This window comes from Mastigoproctus giganteus, chromosome 9 (assembly GCF_048544385.1).
Source record: "Mastigoproctus giganteus isolate SK-2022 chromosome 9, ASM4854438v1, whole genome shotgun sequence".
NCBI classification, from domain to species: Eukaryota; Metazoa; Arthropoda; class Arachnida; order Uropygi; family Thelyphonidae; genus Mastigoproctus; species Mastigoproctus giganteus.
Window position 1 is genome coordinate 93,849,078 of NC_143583.1, and position 22,480 is coordinate 93,871,557.

General features: G+C 37.3%; 1 protein-coding gene across 1 annotated transcript in view; it reads left to right on the forward strand.

Moving 5' to 3' along the window:
- Positions 1 to 22,480, forward strand: part of LOC150080552 (vacuole membrane protein 1-like) — a 246,568-nt gene that overhangs the window by 220,358 nt on the left and 3,730 nt on the right. Inside the window, exon 12 of the mRNA XM_090381983.1 lies at positions 3,549 to 3,651. Coding sequence (XP_090238109.1) covers positions 3,549 to 3,651 — 103 coding nt within the window. The remainder of the gene's footprint in view (positions 1 to 3,548; positions 3,652 to 22,480) is intronic.

The following is a 22,480-nucleotide window of genomic DNA, read 5'->3' on the forward strand; positions in this document are numbered from 1 at the left end:
ATGATCTGAAAAACTGAGTCAGTGTTTATTGATTGTAGGCAGCTTTTTTTTTTACTTCACTGTATAAGTTACTTTGTAACTTATTCACTGAAGTAAAAAAAAAAAAAAAAAAAAAAATACTCTTAACATATAGAGTATAAGTTACAAAGTAACTTATATTCTATGTTACAGTGAAGTATTTAGACATGCCATCAAGATCTTGTAAAAGCCCTTTCTGATGGCGAAACTAAGAAATTGTTAAACTTGTCTGAAGAAATCCAGGGGAGGGAGGAAAAAAAGGAAACTTACAAATAAGATAGTTTCTGACTATTTCACATGGTGTGACTGGGTTTTTGGTGTTATCAACATGGGACTAAATTAAAAAAACTGATATAAAGAAATGTTGGTTTGAAGAATGGACAGACAGAATTCAATTTTTCAAGAATATACAAAGGGTACTAGGAAAGTTTTGCAATACAGCTTTGTTTATTTAATTTTTTCAAAGTAATTTCCTCTACATTCAATACACCTCTCCATCCTCCGAAACCAATCTTTAAACCAGTTCTGCCAAGTTTCACTAGGGAGTAAAGCACACTCGTTGTCCCAAGCCCGTAGAAGGTCCTCATCACTGGAAAACCGCCTCCCTTTTAGCTTCATTTTCACATGCGGGAACAGTGCAAAGTCGCAGGGAGCAAGGTCTGGCCTGTAGGGAGGGTGCTCGAGAAGTTTCAGTCCTGTCGTGGTCAAATATTCGGTGCAGGCTTTGGCGCGGTGAGCTAGAGCATTATCGTGATGGAGGTACCAGGTGTCCATTCTTGACTTTGGCTGCAGGTTCTTCATAGATCCAATGACTTTAGGCAGGCATTGTTCAGTATACCACTTAGCTGTGACTGTCTTCTGCGTGTCCAAAACGACACGTTCCACAATTCCACTCGATTTGAAAAATACAGCTATCATTTTCTTCTTTACAGATCGGGATTTTCTGACAATTACGGGTGTGTCGTCATCATCAAAGACCCAAACTTTGTTTTGAGCCTTGGTCGGCAGATCGTAATAGTACAGCCAAGTCTCGTCACCTGTCACGATGTTGTTCACATACCGAGATTGTTCCTTATCAAACTTTTTTAACATCTCCCGGCACCAAGTCACACGTCGTGTCATCTGCTCTTCAGTCAGTTGATGCGGCACCCAGAGAGAACAAAGTTTCTTCACGTGCAAATGATCTTGCATAATCGAACGAATTGCTGGTGCATTTAGGCCCAAAGTATCCTCTATCTGTTGGTAGGTCACTCGCCTGTTTTCGTCAAGCATTTTCCTCACAGCAGTAACGTTTTCCTCCGTAACTGACGTTCGTGGCCTTCCCGGCCTCTCAGAATCCTCCAGAGTGAAATTTCCCCTTTGGAATTCTCTATACCACCTGAATATTGTTGTATGATGTGGACAATCATCATCTAGTGCAAGAGTCATTTCTTCTAAGCACTGGTCTATGGTTAAACCACGCACGAAATTATACCGCAAAACTGTCCTTATCTCATTTCGTGACCACGATGCCATCGCAAGCACTTTACACTCTCACTACTAATGAATAACTGAACCCATCGACTTGGCACGGCAGCTACTATGCACGTATGAACATGTCTCAACATGCAGCAACAAGCAGCTTCCTGTGATTCATTGTTGCGTCATATTGCAAAACTTTCCTAGTACCCTTTGTATAGCAGGAAGAGATTTCTGCAAATATTTTGGATATTACATCTCTGTCCGTCCATGAAAGGATTCAAAGTATATGTTCTAAAGTTTAATAATCAAAACAATTTTTTTTTTTTAATGTCATATCTCAAATAGTCTCTTTTTTTATTGTTAGAGCTTTACTTCATGGAGAAAACAGTGAAAATGCTGGATTACAAAGCTTAGAAAACAAAATAATCATAGGGAATAAACCATTTGTTGGAGATGTGCAAGCCATTAGTGATGGAGTGCTTTGCAAGAAATTCTTGAATGAAAAGAACTGAATATGCAAGCATAAATTCCCTAAGGCCACTGTTTGCTCTGAACAGCATTGTGCAATCTCTGTAGAGCTGTTTTGTAGTATTCTTGGTTCACTATTGTACAAATTCATATTTGATCGAAATTGTCTTGCTTTTTTGACTCTTGGAAAAAACAGTCTTTTCTAAGTCTTCAGGGTAGAAAATGATGATATATACCTGGGAGTAATTGTATAGTCCAGAGGTTCTCAACCTGTGCACCGTGACACCCTGGAGAGGTGCCATAATTTACCGAGGGTGTCGCGGACGATGTAATAGTTTATGTAAGATTTCCATGGCAAATATTAAAAATGTATTAAGAATGATTGTTTTTACTTTTAGTTATCTACTACTATTTGATCTGTATTATTATTTTACGTGTAAATAATTATAGAAAATACTTGGTATTTTTGATGAAGAGAATGCATCATGTACCTTGACTGTATTTTTGCACGTTTTTTGATCTTGCATGAGTCTGAATGACGCAATGCCAGAAATCTGCTCATAGTAACCACATATTCAGAAGTACAATCAATGTTTGATCTAAGTGCCTTGTATTTCGAATCACATACGAATGTCAACATTTTACATACAGTGAGTTACTGGTAGTCAAGGGAGATGCAGGGAAAATTTTACTGGTCAAGGGAGGCGTGGGCTCAGAAAGTTTGAGAACCACTGATATAGTCTGATAAAGTTCTATGAGCAGTGTGGATGGTTTCTGTCAGTGATATACAGGACTTTCAAAGCACGGATAAAGAAATAATATCCCACTTTATAAAGCAATAGCTACCATGTCTTGAATACCGCTTACAGGTTTGAAAACTTCATTTTAGGAACGATGTAGACCACGTGAAGTGGATGAAGGGAAAAGAAACAAAATTAGAAGGCACAAAAGGATATTCTTATTGAGAAGGACTTTGGTTATGTTAATTACAATATCTGGATATTAGGATTCTCTGTGGGGGGTCTGAGGTGTTTAAGGCTTTAAAAGGGTTGATTGAACTAAATGCTGATGGCTTATTTAATATTGAGCAACATGCACAAGGATGTATATATTTAAATTTAAAAAGGAGGTTGCAGAATATATATATATATATATAGCAACATTTGCTTTCAGTCAAAGAGTAATTGATCGGAATTAAGTTCCACATATAATATTGTGGAATAGGAAGTGATTGGAATGAGTGGGCATTTTTTTAAATCCTGATGCTATATAACATGTTTATTTGCATGATTTTTCGTAATAATAATAATAATTCATGCTAACATACAGTGGTAAATTGCCCTTGTCTTGACCTTATATGAACCTTACATTTCATTTAAAAATGCTTGCTGTGTAGTATAACATTGATACTGTATTAAATTAGCCTGATAAATAACCCAAATGCAGGCTCTACACAGATTAAGTTTTTCTTATTGAAAACTAGCTCTTGCCATAAAATGCTTACCCAGTTAACTTCCCTATGTACTGCTGGACCTAGATCATTTTATGGAAATTGTATGCAAATTTAGTTAGAATTCAGTGAATTTTTTTTTTTTTTACAGATATATTCCATATGTAGGAAAGCACTTGCAAGCTCCATTTATGGAGTTATTAGCAAAGCAGAAAGCTAAACTTCATCGTAAAGTAGGAGCACCCATTCATCAAGTATGTTAATTTTTTTTTTTACTTTTGTTGATATATAATATTTCTATTATTCTTTCTATCATATTACACAAATTTAGCTTTTTTTACTCATTAGATCTCTTTTATAGAGGAAGTATTTACAAATTTATTTTTATTTTTTTTTCTTTCTGTCATATTTTACGTTTTTTTTTTTTTATTCTTTAAATTACTTTTACAGAAGGAGTATTTACAAATTCTCTGTAATCGGTGGATCAATTGATTTTAGAGTTTATTTAAATAAGGAAAGGTTAGGATGTGATTAGTATTAGCCATGTAATGTAAGGAATCCCTAGGTTTTTGCTGCGCTAGCCAAAAACTAATACAATCGAATGTCAGTTATCTGGAATAATTTGAAAGGCTGGTCTTTCTTCTTTTTTTTTTTTTTTTTTATTAATTAAGGTAGTACAGTAAGCAAGCTCCGGGTATAGTGATCACATTTGCAAGTTAAATTTTGATTATAATAAGCAAAAGATCGAGTTTACTACCTGTTTATAACAGATTGTACAAACAAAAAGTGCAATAAAACGAAAACTACAAATTGTTTTATGGTTGTGACCTTCAGGAATGTGCTTTAGGAAAATATCACAGAGACTACTGTGTTTTCTTGGAAACCATGAGTGAATTTCAGATTAATTTAGCTCCAGATTCAGTAAGGATAATATCGGCCCAAAACTGTGCGATTTATTATTTTTCTCAATTTTTTATAGTAACGTGAACAAAAAAGAAAATGCATAGTTTTAGCAATTGCAACAAAAAAACAAATTATTTATAGAATTAGAAAAGGTGAAAATTTAGGAAATCTCTCCAAAGAGTTTATGGGGAAGTCAACAATTTACGACATCGAGAAAAATTCCAATGCTATAACAGAATGTGTCAATTATGGATAGTGAAGGAGGATCTAACAGGAAAAAGACTGTCGAAACCTGAAAATGGTGCTTTAGAGAGTGCACTCACTTTATTTTTTTGTTTTCTTCAGAGTGAAGTTTAGGTGAACCAGTGTCTGGCCTAATGTTGTGTGAAAAAGCATTGGATTTTAATCAAAAATCAATAGGTAATGAAGATTTTAAGGTAAGCACAGGTTGGCTGAAAAACTTTAAACTGAGACACTGTATACGTGAACTAGATATTCAAGGCAAGAAACTTTTTTGCAGACAAATTGGCAGTGGTATCCTTTGGCATTTTTATACAAAACGGGAAAAACTGAGAGCATTTAAAAATAGTTCTAATTTTTCCCGTTTTGTATAAAAATCATAAAAATGCCTGGATGGATGTTTGTTTTCCGAGATTGGTTTATAATTTTTTTTTATTTAATTAATCTTATTTAATTTAATTGTAAGGTAAGATTAAATTTATTTAATCCTACCTTACAAATAAATCTAACTAATGCATAATAAGATCAAATTTATTTAATCTTACCTTAGCAGAAAATTTTCCAGTTCAATTATCCAGAAAATTTGGCTATCCGCAAGAGGTCTGTCATCAATTATTCCGGATAACTGACGCTCTACTGTGAATAATAAAAATAATCAATTTACTTGTCACAATATACATTTAAATAGGTAGAAGTAAAAAATATATACTTAATAATAATGCAATAACTAATTATAATAATAATATATGAAATAGTAAATGGCCAATCGAGTGCTGATTGTCTAAGTACATGGCAATGATGTATATTTAGCTGCAAGAAAGCAAGTTTGCCCTATTACAAAATAATGGGCATTTCTTAATAGTTCAGCAATCTTTTATTGTTTGAACATGGTGTCCATAAGCCATGTATCAGCATCAAGAGAATCAAAGTTGTAGAAAGCAACAGCGTTATTAATGAAGCAGTTATCTAGTTTTCTTACATGAGGGAGACAGTTTATAAGTACAGGTGACCCCCCACTTAACGCTGATAATTCGTTCCGTAAAAACAGAGCGCTAAGTGAATGTGCGCTAAGCGAGCACTGCATTCCCATAAGGTAACATATGTATTTGTGAGTTTCGGTCGGTGCCATAGGATATTTCCTAATCAATAATAAACAGTAGTGAAAAGATATACAAATGTAGGTCAAAATATTTAATATTCAAATATTTGTACATATAAAATATTCTGTATTACATACTTATATAATTATGTGGTAACTACTTACATATCAAAATTAAACTTAAAATTCCAATTAACATCATGAATTTAATTGACGGATTTAATCATGAAAAATGTGTCGATTTTGGGTTGAACTTTGGCCCTCTTCCAAATAAACTAAAAGGGGTATTAATTTTAAATCCCCTGCCGCATTTACCACCCAACAATAAAGTCAACCGATCCTTCGCCGCTTTGAAACCTGCCATGTTTTTTTTTCCTTCTTTTAATATGAAACTTCTTTTAGGCATTCGTTTCCACAAAAGTCCTGCTTCATTTATGTTAAAAACTTGTTGAGAAGTATAACCCATAATAACCCTCTTCAATAATTTTAACAGTTCTTTTTTTGAAAGTTTTGGCTCCTTGATCTGCACTTGCGGCTTCTCCCTGGATTTTAAATCTATTCAACCAGCCCTTACTAGTTTTAAATGGTTCCACATTTTTTTTTTAGGTGAGTTTTCTTCAGATCATCATATTGGCTAATCTCTCTCTCTCTCTCTCTCTCTCTCTCTCTTTTTTTTTTTTTTTTTTTTTAATAATATTTAACTTAACTGAATTCTGCATTGGATATTATCTTCAATAAAATTAGTTAGTCTTTCCATTTCAATCCTAATAGCCGGCCTAGCCCTAGTTGTTTGCAGTGGAACAGCTATCTTTCCCACTGCTAAAATTAATTCTTTATTTATTTTTATAATTGTTCTTACAGTTAAACTTGGAAGTCCTAAATTATGGCACACATCCGCTTGTCTTTGACCGGAATCGATTCGCTTCAAAACGTCTAATTTAATTTTCAAATTCAGTCTTTTTCTTACATTTATAGTCTTCGTACTGCGCCCAGACGTTGTTGCTTTTTCATTCTTATCGGCCATTATTAATTCTTCGAAAATGTAACTGCATTGGTTGCATTAATTATGATACAATGTTCAAGTAGACTGTCCATTTCGCACAATGTCTAATACGGTACTGAGTGATAACTAGACTTTGGATAAATGCATATAACGCAAATATTACAAGCAATATACTTCAACATTTTTTTTAAAATGTTGATCTCGGAACTACGTAACAAGTTACTGAACTGCAAATAAATTAGCGTGCGAGAAAATTTCACTGAGCGTGGGAAAATTTCTCAAGTCGGCGTGGGAAACGTTTTAATGCTGTTTTGCTATTCATTTTCAAGCTATTGACTCCATCAAATGAAACGATTTCGTTAAATATGCCAAAAATGCAATCTGTAAAAGAGCGTTATAGTGATCTGTGACAGAGTTATAGTCAGATACGGGTTATAATATAAGAACAGCGTTATAGCGAATTAGCGTAAAGCAAACTGCGTTATAATGCGGGGCCCTGCTGTATAGGAGAAAATACTTGAGAAGTGACTGGTTGTAGGTCTGATTTAGGGATGGAGAACCAGAAAAGGGAGGCATAGATAAATAATACAAATTTAGATTAAATTATTAAATTACTTGATTTATAATTTATTAATTTATTGCATCAATTTTTAATTATTATTAAAAATTAATGCAATATCACATTTCATTGCCTGGAAAGCTATGGTGTTAGTGTTTAGTGCAATGGGTGGAAAACTGCTTCATTGAATCTAAATAAACTCCGAGGGATTTAAAACATGGAATAGGAGTGATAGCTACTGACTAAATGAAAAGAGCTAATGTTTGGGTGGGGGGGGGGGATGTTGGACAAGAGCAAAATTTAATCTTATTAAGATTAATGGCTAACCCAAAATAAGTAGCATAATCTATGAAGTTAGAAACTGCACTTTTCTGCAGCTAGAGTTTATTGAACAGTTTACAGCATTAGAAGGATGTGAATAGTAAAGACATATTCTGCATATGATTAGAAATTTAGGTTCTGGTAGTAAAAAGGAAACAGTCATGGAAAATAGCAAGGCTAGCAGTGCTACCTTGCTGAAGGCAAACACCATTTGTTTTCACATTAATTTGCAAAAAACTTAGTTGTCCCTCTATGGTAACTGTTGTAGAATTTTTAAGAGAGCCACAGGTGAAGTATGTTTGAAGCAGGAAGTGCAGAGAGGAAAGTTTTACTATATCAAATGCAAAGATATATCCAAAAAAACACAATGAAAATTTTGCTTTAAGTAATGCACAGTATTATTTCAGCTGCAGAAGGACAAAGGCTTATTTTAGAGGTTGATTATAAAAATGGAATATCCAAGATGAAATGACTGGAAGTTTTAATTCAGCAAGTGGAGATCTTATCTGGTTATAAAATGGAAAGTCAGGAAGTCCTGTAGAGCTCAGGGTTTGGTTACATTAAAAACATCCCTCTGAACAGAAAATAAATTGTAACTAGTGTCCGTGGGACTAATATAAATTATAACTAGTTAATTTTTATGAGACCTATTTATTTTTAAACAATATAGACAAGTTTCTGTTCTGCCAGGATTTGCTTTGTAAGGAATGGTATATGGTTTGGACATAGTATTTACGAACACAAACATTGCAAATTGGGCTAACCAAAACCAAGCATCTTTGCAGGAGGGGAAGGCTTGACAGGACATAACCAAGGAAAAGTGTGAAATAAAAATATTACCAGCTCTTGGTTGTGATCATTGGGAGAAATGACTAGCCTATTCTCACTAACCAATAAAGTATGACATTTTGCAGCTTTGATTGAGGAGATAGTGACTCAAAGGACTGTGATGAGTCAAAACCCTGTGGAAAGTTGCTGAGAGAAGCTGTGGCTGCAGAATTATTAAACGCTATCTAAAATGTGTCTGAACATGGGGGGGGGGAGATTCCAAACATGATCTCCATTTGATCTATAAAATGCAGCGGCATCAGATGAGAAATGCGTTGCTAAATCTCCAGTACAGATTATAATGTCACGAAGCCTAGTGAAAGATATCCATCTGTCAACTCCCCTAGCACATCTCTGGAGATGGAGGGTAGTAGGGAACTACAACCAGTACTGTAGTAAACTTTGTCAGCTCTTACCATTATGGCATTGAATGAGTGTATGTTTACTGCATATTGTTTGATGATAAGGAAATCCTTTGTAATAAAGAGACAAGCACCCTCTTCTTTCTTCCTCTCTATCAGAAAAGCAGGAGACAATGTTAAAATACAAATTATTTGCAAGAGTAGCAAGCTCATTGTCAGGAGTAAGCTGGGTTTCCCCCAATAACTAAGAAATCATGTGTATTGGTATGAATAAGGTCAATGAGTGTAGAATTTTATTTCTGATGCCTCAAGCATATTGTAGAACAGTACAGTCTAACATATGTACTTTTGAAATAATATGGTCTCCTGGAATATACTCTTGGTATTATAAATCCAGATTGATGCTGAGCTGTGGCAAGATGATATGTATTTTCTTACGTTTTAGATCAACATTGAGCAGATGAGGAAATGTTTAAATAAAAAGGACTAACTTGTATATATTAAATATGCAGAAAATTAATAAAATAAACTGCCTGTGTCAGATGAATAGGTAGTTGTCCAGCTGTACTCTGAATTTCTCCAAGCCTCAGCTACCAACAGAGGTAAAATTTTTAAAACTTTCACTTTCATTTTACTATCCTTTCTAAGGTTCCGATTACCAAGCTGTGCAGCCCACATATTCAAAATCCTTTGAATATGTGGGCAGTCTACATATTTGGACACAGTATTTCAAGTGTGATCTTACAGTTGCCTTACTCAGTGGGATTACGATCTTCTTATATCTCTAAACATGTTGTTGCATTAAAACATAGTTACCAATTTTCTGACCATTTTTGGTGCCCAAAGGAGCACTTCTTGGCACCAATTGTTAATTTGACTTTTTAACTTTCCCAATATATTTCAAACAGAATGCTTTTAAAAGCAAGCATTTATTTTAAGTGTATTTTACATTTTTTGTAATTTGCCGACTTTTATGATGTATATATATTAGTATTTAAGTATCAGCAAAAGTGGCAGCTATTTATAGCTGATGCTATAAAGAGAGTGGTGGATCACTTCCCCTTCTTTCTGATTTCATAATTATGTCTGGTTCCTTTGAATTTACACATGCCTTCCATCTCAACAAGCAGAGGTGGAAGTACATTTCCACTGGGCAAACATTTCCTTATATTCCTTACTGGTTACTTTCCTTGGCACTAATTTACAGAATAATTATCTTTACCCATATGTGTAACCAATATGCAGACTTGTTAAGTTATTCTCTATATTAGTTTGATTTTATCAAAAGCCAAGGAACTTTTTGAAACTAAAAAGGCAAAAAGTATGTGGACTTTAACTTGATTTATTTAAAGATGAAATTTGTAAGAATGAAGAAAAATGGAAGGTTGGCTAAAAAGACTTTATATTAGTCAAATGTTATGAAAATTAAACTATTGTTGTGAATTCTCTTTCTCTCTCTGTACTTGGTCATTATCATGCATCAACACTTGAGTATGCAATAACAATCTAATAATGTCATTGCATTTTCTGCATGAGCAATAAAAAGGCTGTTATATTTTTTAACATTGTTAGAATTTTGAATTTATTAAAGTAAATAATAGAAAATGTTATATTAGGGAATCTATATACAGCAGGCCCCCGTTATAACGTGGTTCGCTATAACGTTGTTTCGCTATAACGCTGTTCTTATATTATAACCCGTATCTGACCATAACGCTGTCACAGATCGCTATAACGTAACGCTCTTTTACAGATTACATTTTTGACATATTTAACGAAATTGTTTCATTTGATGGAGTCAATAGCTTAAAAATGAATAGCAAAACAGCATTAAAACGTTTCCCCACGCTGAGTGAAATTTTCTCGCACGCTAATTTAATTACAGTAAAGTGACTTGTTACGTAGTTCCGAGATCAACATTTTAAAAAATGATCAGATATATTGCTTGTAATATTTGCGTTATATGCATTTATCCGAAGTCTAGTCATCACTCAGTACAGTATTAGACATCGTGCGTAACGGAAAGTTTACTTGAACATTGTATCATAATTAATTCAACCAACGCAGTTATATTTTCAAAGAGCTAATAATGACCGACAGGAATGAAAAGGCAACATCTGGGCGCAGTACGAAGACTATAAATGTAAGAAAAAGACTGAATTTGAAAATTAAATTAGACGTTTTGAAGCGAATCGATTCCGGTCAACGACAAGCGGATGTGTGCCATAATTTAGGACTTGCAACTTTTAACTGTAAGAACAATTATAAAAAATTAATTTTATCAGCGGGAAAGATAGCTGTTGTTCCACTGCAAGCAACTAGGACTAGGCCGGCTATTAGGATTGAAATGGAAAGACTAATTTTATTGAAGTTAATATTCCAATGCAGAATTCAGTTAAGTTAAATATTAAAAAAAAAAAAAAAGAGAGAGAAAAAGAGATTAGCCAATATGATGATCTGAAGAAAACTCGCCTAAAAAAAAAAAAAAAAATGTGGAACCATTTAAAACTGGTAAGGTCTGGTAGAATAGATTTAAAATCCAGGGAGAAGCCTCTAGTGCAGATCAAGGAGCCGAAACTTTCAAAAAAGAACTTGTTAAAATTATTGAAGAGGGGTATTATGTGTTATACTTCTCAACAAGTTTTTAACATAGATGAAGCAGGACTTTTGTGGAAACGAATGCCTAAAAGAAGTTTCATATTGAAAGAACAAAAGACATGCCAAATTTCAAAGCAGCGAAGGATCAGTTGACTTTATTGTTGGGTGGTAACGCTGCGGGCCATTTAAAATTAATACCCCTTTTAGTTTATTTGGAAGAGGGCCAAAGTTCAACTCAAAATCCACACATTTTTCATGATTAAATTCATCCATTAAATTAAATCAATTTAGATCAGTTAAATTCATGATTTTAATTGGAATTTTAAGTTTACTTTTGATACGCAAGTAGTTACCACATAATTATACGTATGTAATGCAGAATATTTTATACGTGCAAATATTTGAATATTAAATATTTTGACTGACATTTGTGCATCTTTTCATTACCGTTTATTATTGATTAGGAAATATCCTATGGCACCGACCGCGGCTCACAAATACATATGTACCTTATGGGAAAGCGGCGCTCGCTTAGCGCGGATTCACTTAGCGCTCTGTTTTTCCGGAACGAATGATCAGCGTTTTAGCGGGCGTCATCTGTATGCAGTTGTGATTGATACTTGTTTTATTATTATTAAGTTATAATTTAGTGCCAGAATTGCCAAGAAGCAAAGTAAATGAGCAAAGTCTGTCTAAAAGGGCATAGTAATCAGACACGCAATAGTTAATTTAGTATTGAGGAATTTTTGCACGAGTTATATATAAGGTTAAACTGCAAACATATCTGTCTCAAGGAATATTGCAAACATATCAAAAGTAATTTTAGTCAAATGCCTGAAGCAGTAATTAAAAAAGAGAGAGGAGGGTAGGACAAGGATAAAAAGATTATATAAACGAATTGTGGGTTTTTAACTTAGTTTTTCACATGCTAATGAACAACCAGAAGAGAATCACATCATTATTTTGCAGTTTCTGACTTTACTTGTTAGTTTGAAAATCAGAATTCTGAAACTGTAACTTTAACCATTTGGTAATCACAACTCACCACTTACGATTATTTGGTGTAGTTGACTGCAGGGTCTGAGTTTCCAAATTCTGTTTGGTAATTTGTTCAGAAGTTATTAATTTTCCTTTGTTTATTTATCTGTTCTAAGCTTAAAAGATGAATCGTTCGAATTGTGAAAGTATGGAAGGTAGTACAGTTCAAACATTAAGTGCTAACGGTGGGGAAAGCTTTCAGATGCCAGATGTTTGCTTTGGAAATTATAATCTCCGTTTTTCTCTGCGGTTAATCCAGAATATCCAATTAGATTATTTTTCTCAGAGACTGATGCAGTTAAGGCCACTTCTAGTGGGTTAGTAAAGCATAATACATACAGCTGTCGTTCATTCCAGGCTACAGAGTAAGTCAGGTTGTTTTTGCTATGTTCAACTGAATGCTGTAAAACTCATTCTTAATCTGTATTGAAAGAAGCTTTGATAAGTGAGTTTTCACACAGAAAAGGCTGGCTCGCCATTTGCCTTACAGCAAAGACCAAATGAAAGGTCTGCTATTCTGAAAACAGACTGAATATGTATTTTGAAGAAGCAATGTTCAAAGATATAGACAAGGATTTTGTAGAGAGTCTAAGGTTTTACTTCTATTTAGACTGCATAGAGGATATCAGGGCTCACATCTGGTATGGGCTTGGCACACCCAGGGTCCTGAGCTGGATATCATCATTCTTCTCTTTCTTGGTGATTCCCTTCTACTTCTGTCTCTCTCTCTCTCAGGGTAACTCAGAAATTTTTTTTTTTTTGGCTGGTGCAGCATAAGCCTCAGGCTTCCTTGCACCTTATGGCTAATAATAATAATAATATCATGGCTCAGCTACAATCCATGCAAGCTGTGCAGTAACAGCAGTTAGCTAGTGCCTTGAGTAATCTCAATATAAATACATCAGTTAATAATATTACTTCAGCTGATATACAGCCTAGCATTGCTGATAAAGGTGTTGTTGCTAAATGATCCACCTGTAAGATGAATAAGGACAAGCAGAGGGGGCAAATATACTCCAGTAAATTGACTTCCTCAACCAGTAGCTCTGCCACTTGTTAATTAACAAATGGCATTAACACCTCCTCCCATGCAAGAAATTGGAGATTCCTAGCCTAAACCCGTGGCCATATGTGACCTACAGACACATGGCCACGTAGCGACCAACAGAAACATCCAAGGTAATGACTCAACCGCGAGCGCCTTTATCGCATACTACCCAAACCTATCACAACAGGTTTGTAGAGTCTTGAAATCACATGGGATAAAATGCGTGCAACTCCCAGGCAGAAAGTTACGATCTCTCATCTCTAAGTAAAAACACCGGTCCGCACCTTACTACAAAGCGGATTGGTCTACCGCATCTCTTGCTGTGACTGCACTAGCCGCTACATTGGGGAAACTGGGAGACGGCTCGAAAAATGCCTTTCCGAACACAAAAGAGCAATCCGCTTAGCGGATGTCGAGCACTCAGCTATTGCTGAACACGTTTGGGCAACCCACCACGACATTGACACACACTGCAATGTCGTGGTATGGGTCATAGATGGATAACAAAGCCAAAATATCACCAGTGGATTGACACTCAGTATACATACTGGCAATCATTGATCAGACAAAAAGTTTCAAGATTGTTTATAAGGGATGGCAGTTAACAGATTTCCCCATGTATAAGACGCACCCTTTCCCAAAAATTTGGGGTCTAAAAACTAGGTGCGTCTTATACAGTTGTTGTAGATTTTTTTTTACTTGCATTTCCCGCTTTTTTGCGCTTGTTGTCTTTGCGCTCATTGTTTCACACTTGTTACCGGTATATTAGGTTACATTCTGCCCAGAAATGGCTCAGAAAAGATTTTTGTACAGTGCTGAATTCAAGTTAAAAGTGATCCAGTTTGCAAAAGTGAAGCTGCTGAACGTAAGTTTGGTCCTCCTCCATGGGAAGGGTTTCTTCTTAGAAACCCTACTGAAAAAACTAAAGAAACCCTACACGGCAGAAGAAGGCCATGAGAGGCAAGTCAGCAAAATGGCCTGATTTAGAGAGGGAATTGAAGAACAAAGGGCAGTTGGAATTCCTGTGTCCACAAAGATGGTTCAGCATGAGGCAAGAAGAATTGCTGAGGAAAAAGAAGTTACTGATTTCAAAGGAGTACACAATTGGGGCTTCAGGTTCATGAAACGGAATGGACTAAGCATGCGTACACGCACCAGACTTGCCCAAAATATGCCTGAAAGCTATGAGCAGAAGGTCCTTGAATTTCATCGTTTTGTCATTCAATGTCGGAAGACACATCAGTTTGAGTTGGGACAGATTGCAAATATGGACGAAGTCCCCCTTCAATTTGATGTCCCAAGTAACAGAACTGTTGATAAGAAGGGGGTGAAAACTGTAACTGTGAAGACAAGTGGACATGAAAAGAGCCATTATATTGGTGCGACGGAACCAAGCTGCCTCCTATGCTGATTTTCAAACGCAAAACAATGCCAAAAGAAGACATTCCTCGAGGAGTGATTGTCCACGTTCATGACAAGGGTTGGATGGATTAGGATGGGATGAAGATCTGGTTTGAGAAAGTTTGGAGCAGGAGACCAGGTGGACTCTTGCGCAAACCTGCCCTATTGGTGCTTGATCAGTTCAGGGCACGCATAACAAAAAACAAAGAAGATTGCTGCAGAGCAAAAAACAAAACTTGCCATCATACTTGGAGGCTTGACATCCCATCTCCACCCACTTGATGTCAGCATTAACAAACTCTTCAAAGCTGCCATGAGAGATGAATGGAACCAATAGATAAAGTCTTCTGGGGACAATTTGACACCAGCAGGAAGAGTGAAGAAACCAACTATAGGAGAAGTTTGTACCTGGATGAAAAGATTCTGGGATGATATCAAGATTGAGATCGTTGTCAAGTCATTTAAGAAGTGTGGCATTTCAAATGCCATAGATGGAACTGAGGACGAGGCAATATATGAAGACAGTGATTCGTCATCAGGCACAGATGAAGACAAGCTAATGTATGGGAGTTTTGACAGTGATGAGTTGTATGAATTTTATGATGAATAAAACTTGAGTTCAATAACTTTATGTAATACATTTTTTTTTAAATTTCGGGCCACAAAATTAAGGTGCGTATTATACATGGGAGTGTCTTATACACGGGGAAATACGGTACTTTGAAAAGAGTTGAGTAGGTGCAATTAGGCCTCCGTAGCCGAGTGGTCAGGAGCGGGAGTGCAGTAGCACATGCTCTTTGAGTAGACCGGGGTTCAAGCCCCTGACTGCTGAATACGGTCGATCTGCCAACCCGCACTGGACCAGCATGGCAGATTATGGTCTGTTTCCCTCAACATGAATTGTTGAGGAGGCTTCCATCCTGCAGTGGGTTGATAATGGCTGCACTTTACTTTTTTTTTTTTTTTTAGTACGGCAATAATTGGGTGGGGGTGGGGGGTTCACTCTCTTTAGGACTTGGCTTGGAATGAACAAATTTTCAAGAAGAAAAAATACCAGTAGATTAAGAAAGTGTAAAAAAATGTGAGATAGAACAGGAGTAAGCTCAGGAGCACAAGTTTTGAGTATAAATGCTATCTTTACCCAGAGCTTTCTTGGCATCAAGATTGTTCAGAATTCTTCTAACATCCTTCTGCCAAAACACCCAGGAGGCATCGAACAGACTACTGGGTAAAGTAGAAAGGGTTTACCAAGGTGATCAATATAAGAGATAGAAGAAAAGTAGAATGCTAGTAAGTTGGTTTCAGCTGAGGATGCAATAGCCGATGCTGATGTCTATGTAACTATCAGAACAGGAGTCATACCCAAAAAGGCTGAAGATGTTTAGATAAGCACATCTGAAAGGGATAGCAACTGCAAAGCATAGTTATAATTACACACAGAATAAAGAAACAAATACCACTAGCTCAACCAATGACTATGCTATTTATGGACTTGAACCGTGTTTCTTATAGGAAGATTGGAATATTTGAAGAATAATCAAGGAACTAGCACGGGGGTGCAGAACCAGGTCCTTTAATGCTTACCTCGGGCAAGGACATCATTATAGATGGACTGAGACTTTTCCAATCCCAGGATCAGCAATATGAGACATTGGCAATGCAATGTTTCCTAGAATTATATGCAGATTTGGAACCTCCTTCACACGGGATAAATTTTTATCCTGTCTTTTATCTTATCTTATTAATGGACAGTATTCTGATGTTTTTCTCAGCAATTATATAAAGCTACGAAAATTAAAAAGATTTTTATCACTACATTCCAGCATATAAAGTGTGGTGAAGCACGTCAATAAGAACTTAAAAGAAATCCTTGTAAAGGTAGTTGGAGAAGAAATTAAACAGTGAGATTCAGTCCTCAAGCAAGTCCTCTTTGCTTACAACTGCATTGTCCACTCCACTGTTAAGAACATAGATGGGTTTGTTAGGGGAATAATTGTGCAGTCAGATATGAAGTTTTCTGAGAAATGCAGACAGGCTGCCAGGGCAGGTCATGGAGTTTTGTCAATGATATATAAGAATTTTGCTAGGAGGGAAAAGGATGTGATTGTCCCTCTGTATAAGGCAATGGTCAGGCCATGCCTTGAGTACTGCGTACAGGTCTGGAGGCCTCATTTTAGGAAGGATGTAGATTTGCTTGAGCATGTACAGAGAAGGGCAACAAGATTAGTGAGGGGAATGAATTGATCCTCTTGCCAAGAGAGGCTTAAGTTCTGCAAATTGCAGTGGCTGGAGACTAGGCACCTGTGCAGTTATCTGATTGAGGTGTATAAGGCCTTGAATGGATTGAGCACGCTGAATTCTGATGGGAACCTTCCACTTGTTCAGATTACGAACCTAAGGGGGCATAAATTCAAATTAAGAAAGGACAGATGTAGAATAGATGTGCGGAAATTTGCCTTTAGTCAGCGGGTGGTTAATTGCTGGAACAAACTTCCATCTGTCGTTGTGGAAGTTGATAGGTTGAATAAATTTAAGGAGGAACTGAACAGGCATTTGGAGGGAATGGTGTGATTTTTTTTTTTTTTTGGCTGATGCTGCATAAGCTCATACACTTGCTTTCTTGCATCACATGCCACTACTACTGCTACTTTCAAATTCAACCCTAACTCACGGCTTTTTTTCAGCATTGTCTTGTACTTGTTAAGTAATTCTGCCTGTCTCCTACTATTAATATCATTAGTGCCAACGTGTACAACAATATCACCCTTTGTGCCCTTAAAGGATGATATCTGCCCTACAAAGTCATCAACCTTTGCCACTGGCAGACATAACCCTGGTCCTGTTCCATCTATCCTTTTTGCATAATATGTTCCCTGTTTCCCTGACAATACACGCTCTGTACACGCTCAAGTAAATCTACATCCTTCCTGCAATTCTGCTCAGACACGATAGGAGGGAGTATATGATTAGAGCCTTGTCGATCAATTCGACCCTGGAGAGATTGTGCAAGGCTCAATGGGGTAGAATTTTTCTCAGCCTGGTCTGTGGTTGTTAACAGGAGAGACTGCTTCTACAGGGATGGAATACGCTTAAATAGAAAGGGTGCAAGAATATTTGCTTATGCTATAGAGGCAGAGTTAGGCGGGTCGGAAAACTGCTAGCTTGGGGGGGGGGATACATGTACTAATAGATTAACAGTAGCCGCTCGCAGAAGTAAAAGTGATTCTTGCACTACTTCTATTGAAATGCAATTGAGCAGCAGCCTGGAAAGCAAGGCAATGAGAAATTCCAGGACTGCTGGGAGTCATATTGGAACATGTAAATACATGGGCTGTGTTAGAGTAGAAACAGGTGCATGTGTACCTCCATGTGCATGTACACCAATGCTAGGAGTGTAGTTAATAAATTCGATGAGCTGAAGTGCTAGTCAAGACATCAAAGGCAGATATTGTTGGGATATCAGAGACATGGTGTCACACAGACATAAGCAGTGCAGAACTGGGATTTGGGGAGTACAACGTGTACAGAAAGGATAGACAAGACAGGAAGGGAGGAGGGATTATGCTGTTAGTTAAGAATCACATAAAATCTAAGGAAGTGCATCCAATTGATGTTGGTGGGCAATGCAATGTTGAGTCTGTTTGGTGTGACATAAGCACTGGAAAAGGAAAAATGAGAGTAGGTGTGTGTTATAGGTATAATGAATCTGATGAGTATAATGAACAATTGTGCAAATAAATAGAGTGGGCCAGTAAATCAGAATGTCTTATAATGGGGAATTTTAATTTCCCGGATATTATTATTATTATTAGCTATATGGTGCAAGGAAGCTTGAGGCTTATGCTGCACCAGCCAAAAAAAAAAAAAAAAAATCCCGAGTTACCCTGAGAGAGAGAGAGAGAGAGAGAGAGAGAGAGAGAGAGAGAGAGAGAGAGAGAGAGAGAGAGTGAGTCAAAAGTAGAAGGGAATCAACAAGAAAGAGAAGGATGATGATATCCAGCTCAGGACCCTGGGTGTGCCAAGCCCATACTCACCAGGTGTGAGCCCCTGGGGTTAAATTGACTGTAATTTGTGGGTTGGTCACTCGCACACTAGCAAGGCTTTTGTGGATTTATTGGGTGATGTTTTCTACATCAGCATGTTCGGGAGGCAACTAGAGGGATTAATACTCTTGATCTGATTATCAGTAATGATTCTTCATGCATCAAGAATTCTAATGCATTCTAATAGAAGCAGTGCAAGAATCTCTTTCACCTCTGCCAGTGTCTACTGTCAATCTATTGGTCTTTGGAGGGAGACAAAGACCAATAGATTGACAGTAGCCACTGGCAGAGGTGAAAGAGATTCTTGCACTGCTTCTATTAGAATGAGCAGAAGCCTGAAAAACAAGATGCATGATATTTCAGAGACTGCTGGGAGCCATTGCGGTACAAGTAAACACATGGGTTGTGTTAGGGTAGCTAAGAATAGAAACAGGTGCAGGTATACTTGCGTGTACGCCAATGCTAGGAGTTTAGTAAATAAATTTGATGAATTTGAGGTATTGCTCAAAACATCAAAGGCAGATATTGTTGGGATATCAGAGACGTGGTGTCACACAGATATAAGGGATGCAGAACTGCAATTTAGGGAGTACAACGTCTACAGAAAGGATAGACAGGATAGGAAGGGGGAGGGGTTATGCTGTTAGTTAAGAAACACATAAAAACCAAGGAAGTGAAGCCAGTCGACATCGCTAGACAGTGCAGTGTTGAGTCAGTTTGGTGTGACATAAGCATTGGGAGATCAAAATTGAGAGTAGGAGTGTGCTATAGGCCTAATGACTCTGATGAGTATAATAAGAAACTGTACAGGGAAATAGAGTGGGCTAGTAAATCAGAGAGTCTTATAATGGGGGATTTTAATTTCCCAGATATTGACTGGAATTTGTGGGTTGGTCACTCACACACTAGCAAGGCTTTTGTGGATTTATTGGATGATTGTTTTCTACATCAGCATGTTCGGGAGGCAACTAGAGGGAGTAATACTCTGGATTTGATTATCAGCAGTGATTCTTCATGCATTAAGAATCTGCAGATAAATGAACCACTAGGTGGCAGTGATCACAGTGTGCTGAAGTGGGATTTACTCAAAGAGGTAACTACCATTAGGGGTAAAGGGAAGGGTTATTGCTTCCGTAAAGGCGACTACGATGGACTGAGACAGTATTTAAATTCTATACAGTGGGACCAACTGATGATGTTACCGACAGCAAATTCAAAATGGGAAGCATTCAAAGAACTTATCTTGGAAGCTACTAGGCTTTACATACCAACTAAGAAATATTGTTCAAGGTTTAGGCCAAAATGGATGTCAGATGAACTAATGAGGCATATGGCAGAGAAGAAAAATGCATGGGATACTTACAAATTAACACATGACACAGAAGCCTATGATAGATACAAGTTGATATGCAACCAAGTTACAAAGGAGGTTAGGCAGGCGAAGGCAGATTACGAGAAATCCTTGGCAAGGGATGCAAAGAAAAACAGCAAAGAGTTCTTTACTTATGTAAACTCTAGAAGGAAGGGGATGAATCAGATTGGTCCACTTGATATTGATGGGTCAACTGTTGATGATCCTGCTCAGGTAGCTAACAAACTAAATGAATATTTTGCATCGACATTCACACATGAGGAGTTATTCAGCGAGGGGAATGCCAGAGGTGTATTCAACTCTAGCAGTAAGCTACAGAATCTTGAAATAACTGGGAGTAAAGTGGAGGAGAAACTGTTGAAGATAAACACAAGAAAGGCACCCGGGGTGGACGGGATCTATCCAGTTATATTAAAGGAGGCAGCAAAGGAAGTAAGCAAACCCTTAGCCATAATTATGAGAGCTTCCTTGGACTCAGGGGAGGTACCCATAGACTGGAAATGTGCAAATGTGACCCCAATTCACAAAGGAGGATCAAAGGCTGACACAAGTAATTATAGATCTGTGAGCTTAACTTCTGTTCCAGGAAAATTAATGGAGGCACTGGTTAAAGAAGCACTGCAGAATCATTTAGACAAGACTTCAGTTATAGCTCGGACACAGCATGGTTTTGTTAAGGGGAAGTCTTGCCTGACCAATTTGATTGGATACTATGATGCAGTCACAAAAGAACTGGATGCAGGGAATAGCTTTGATATTATATACTTGGATCTTAGATAGGCTTTTGATACTGTTGCACATGGAAGACTGCTACACAAATTGGAGCAGTGTGACATTGGAGGCAAATTGCTGCTATGGATAAAGGGGTGGTTGAGGGGGAGAAGACAGAGAGTAGTAATCAATGGACACTGCTCATCGTGGACTAATGTTATTAGTGGAGTCCCTCAGGGCTCAGTGTTGGTCCATTATTGTTTTCTGTATTTATAAATGATATTGATGATGGTATATCAAGCTTAATGTCCAAATTTGCAGATGATACAAAGGTTGGCAGGGTTGTCAAGGACACTACTGACACTATGCTGCTGCAACAGGATCTGGAAAGGTTGAGCAGATGGGCTGAGAGGTGCAAATGAAGTTTAACATTGACAAATGTAAAGTGCTACACATGGGAAACAGCAACCCCAGAGCAACCTATCAACTCTGTGGTACTACACTGATAGTGGTAGAGAATGAAAGGGGCTTGGGGGTGGTTGTGCAGGCAGATATGAAGTTCTCTGAGCAGTGCAGACGGGCTGCAAGAGTAGCTCATGGAGTATTGTCAATGATATACAGAAATTTTTCCAGCAGGGATAAGGAAGTGATTATTCTCTTGTATAAGGCAATGGTCAGGCCACACCTAGAGTACTGTATACAAGTCTGGAGGCCTCATTTCAAGAAGGATGTAGAGCTGCTGGAACGAGTACAGAGAAGGGCAACAAGATTAGTGAATGGAACAAAGGGGTGCTCTTACGAAGAAAGGCTTAAGTTTTGCAAATTACAGAGTCTGGAGACTAGGCACCAGCGAGGTGATTTGATAGAGGTGTGTAAAGCCTTGAATGGTTTGAGCATGCTCAATGCTGATGGGATTCTTCCTCCAGCTCAGAAAAATCACCTGAGAGGGCATAAATTCAAATTGAGGAAAGACAGATGTAGGACAGACGTGCGGAAATTTGCCTTTAGCCAGCGGGTGGTTGGTTGGTGGAACAGACTTCCATCCCTTGTAGTGGAGGTTGATAGCCTAAATAAGTTTAAGGCTCAGCTGGACAGGTATATTGAACGAACAGAGGGGTGAAGTGGAAGTGGGTTTTTTTTTTTTTTTTGGCTGATGCTGCATAAGCTTGCTTTCTTGCATCAAATGCCTCTGCTAATGCTAATGCTAAAAAGAATCTGCAGATAAAGGAACCACTAGGTGGCAGTGATTGCAGTGTGCTGAAGTGGGATTTACTCAGAGGTAACTACCATCAAGGGTAAAGGGAAGGGTTTTTGCTTTCATAAAAGTGACTACGGTGGTCTGAAACAGTATTTAAATTCTATACAGTGGAACCAACTGATGATGTTACCAACAGCAAATTCAAAATGGGAAACATTCAAAGAAATAATCTTGGAAGCTACTAGGCTTTTCATGCCAACAAAGAAATATTGTTCAAGATTTAGGCCTAAATGGATGTCAGATGAACTAATTAGACATGTGACAGAGAAGAAAAATGCATGGGATACATATAAATTAAC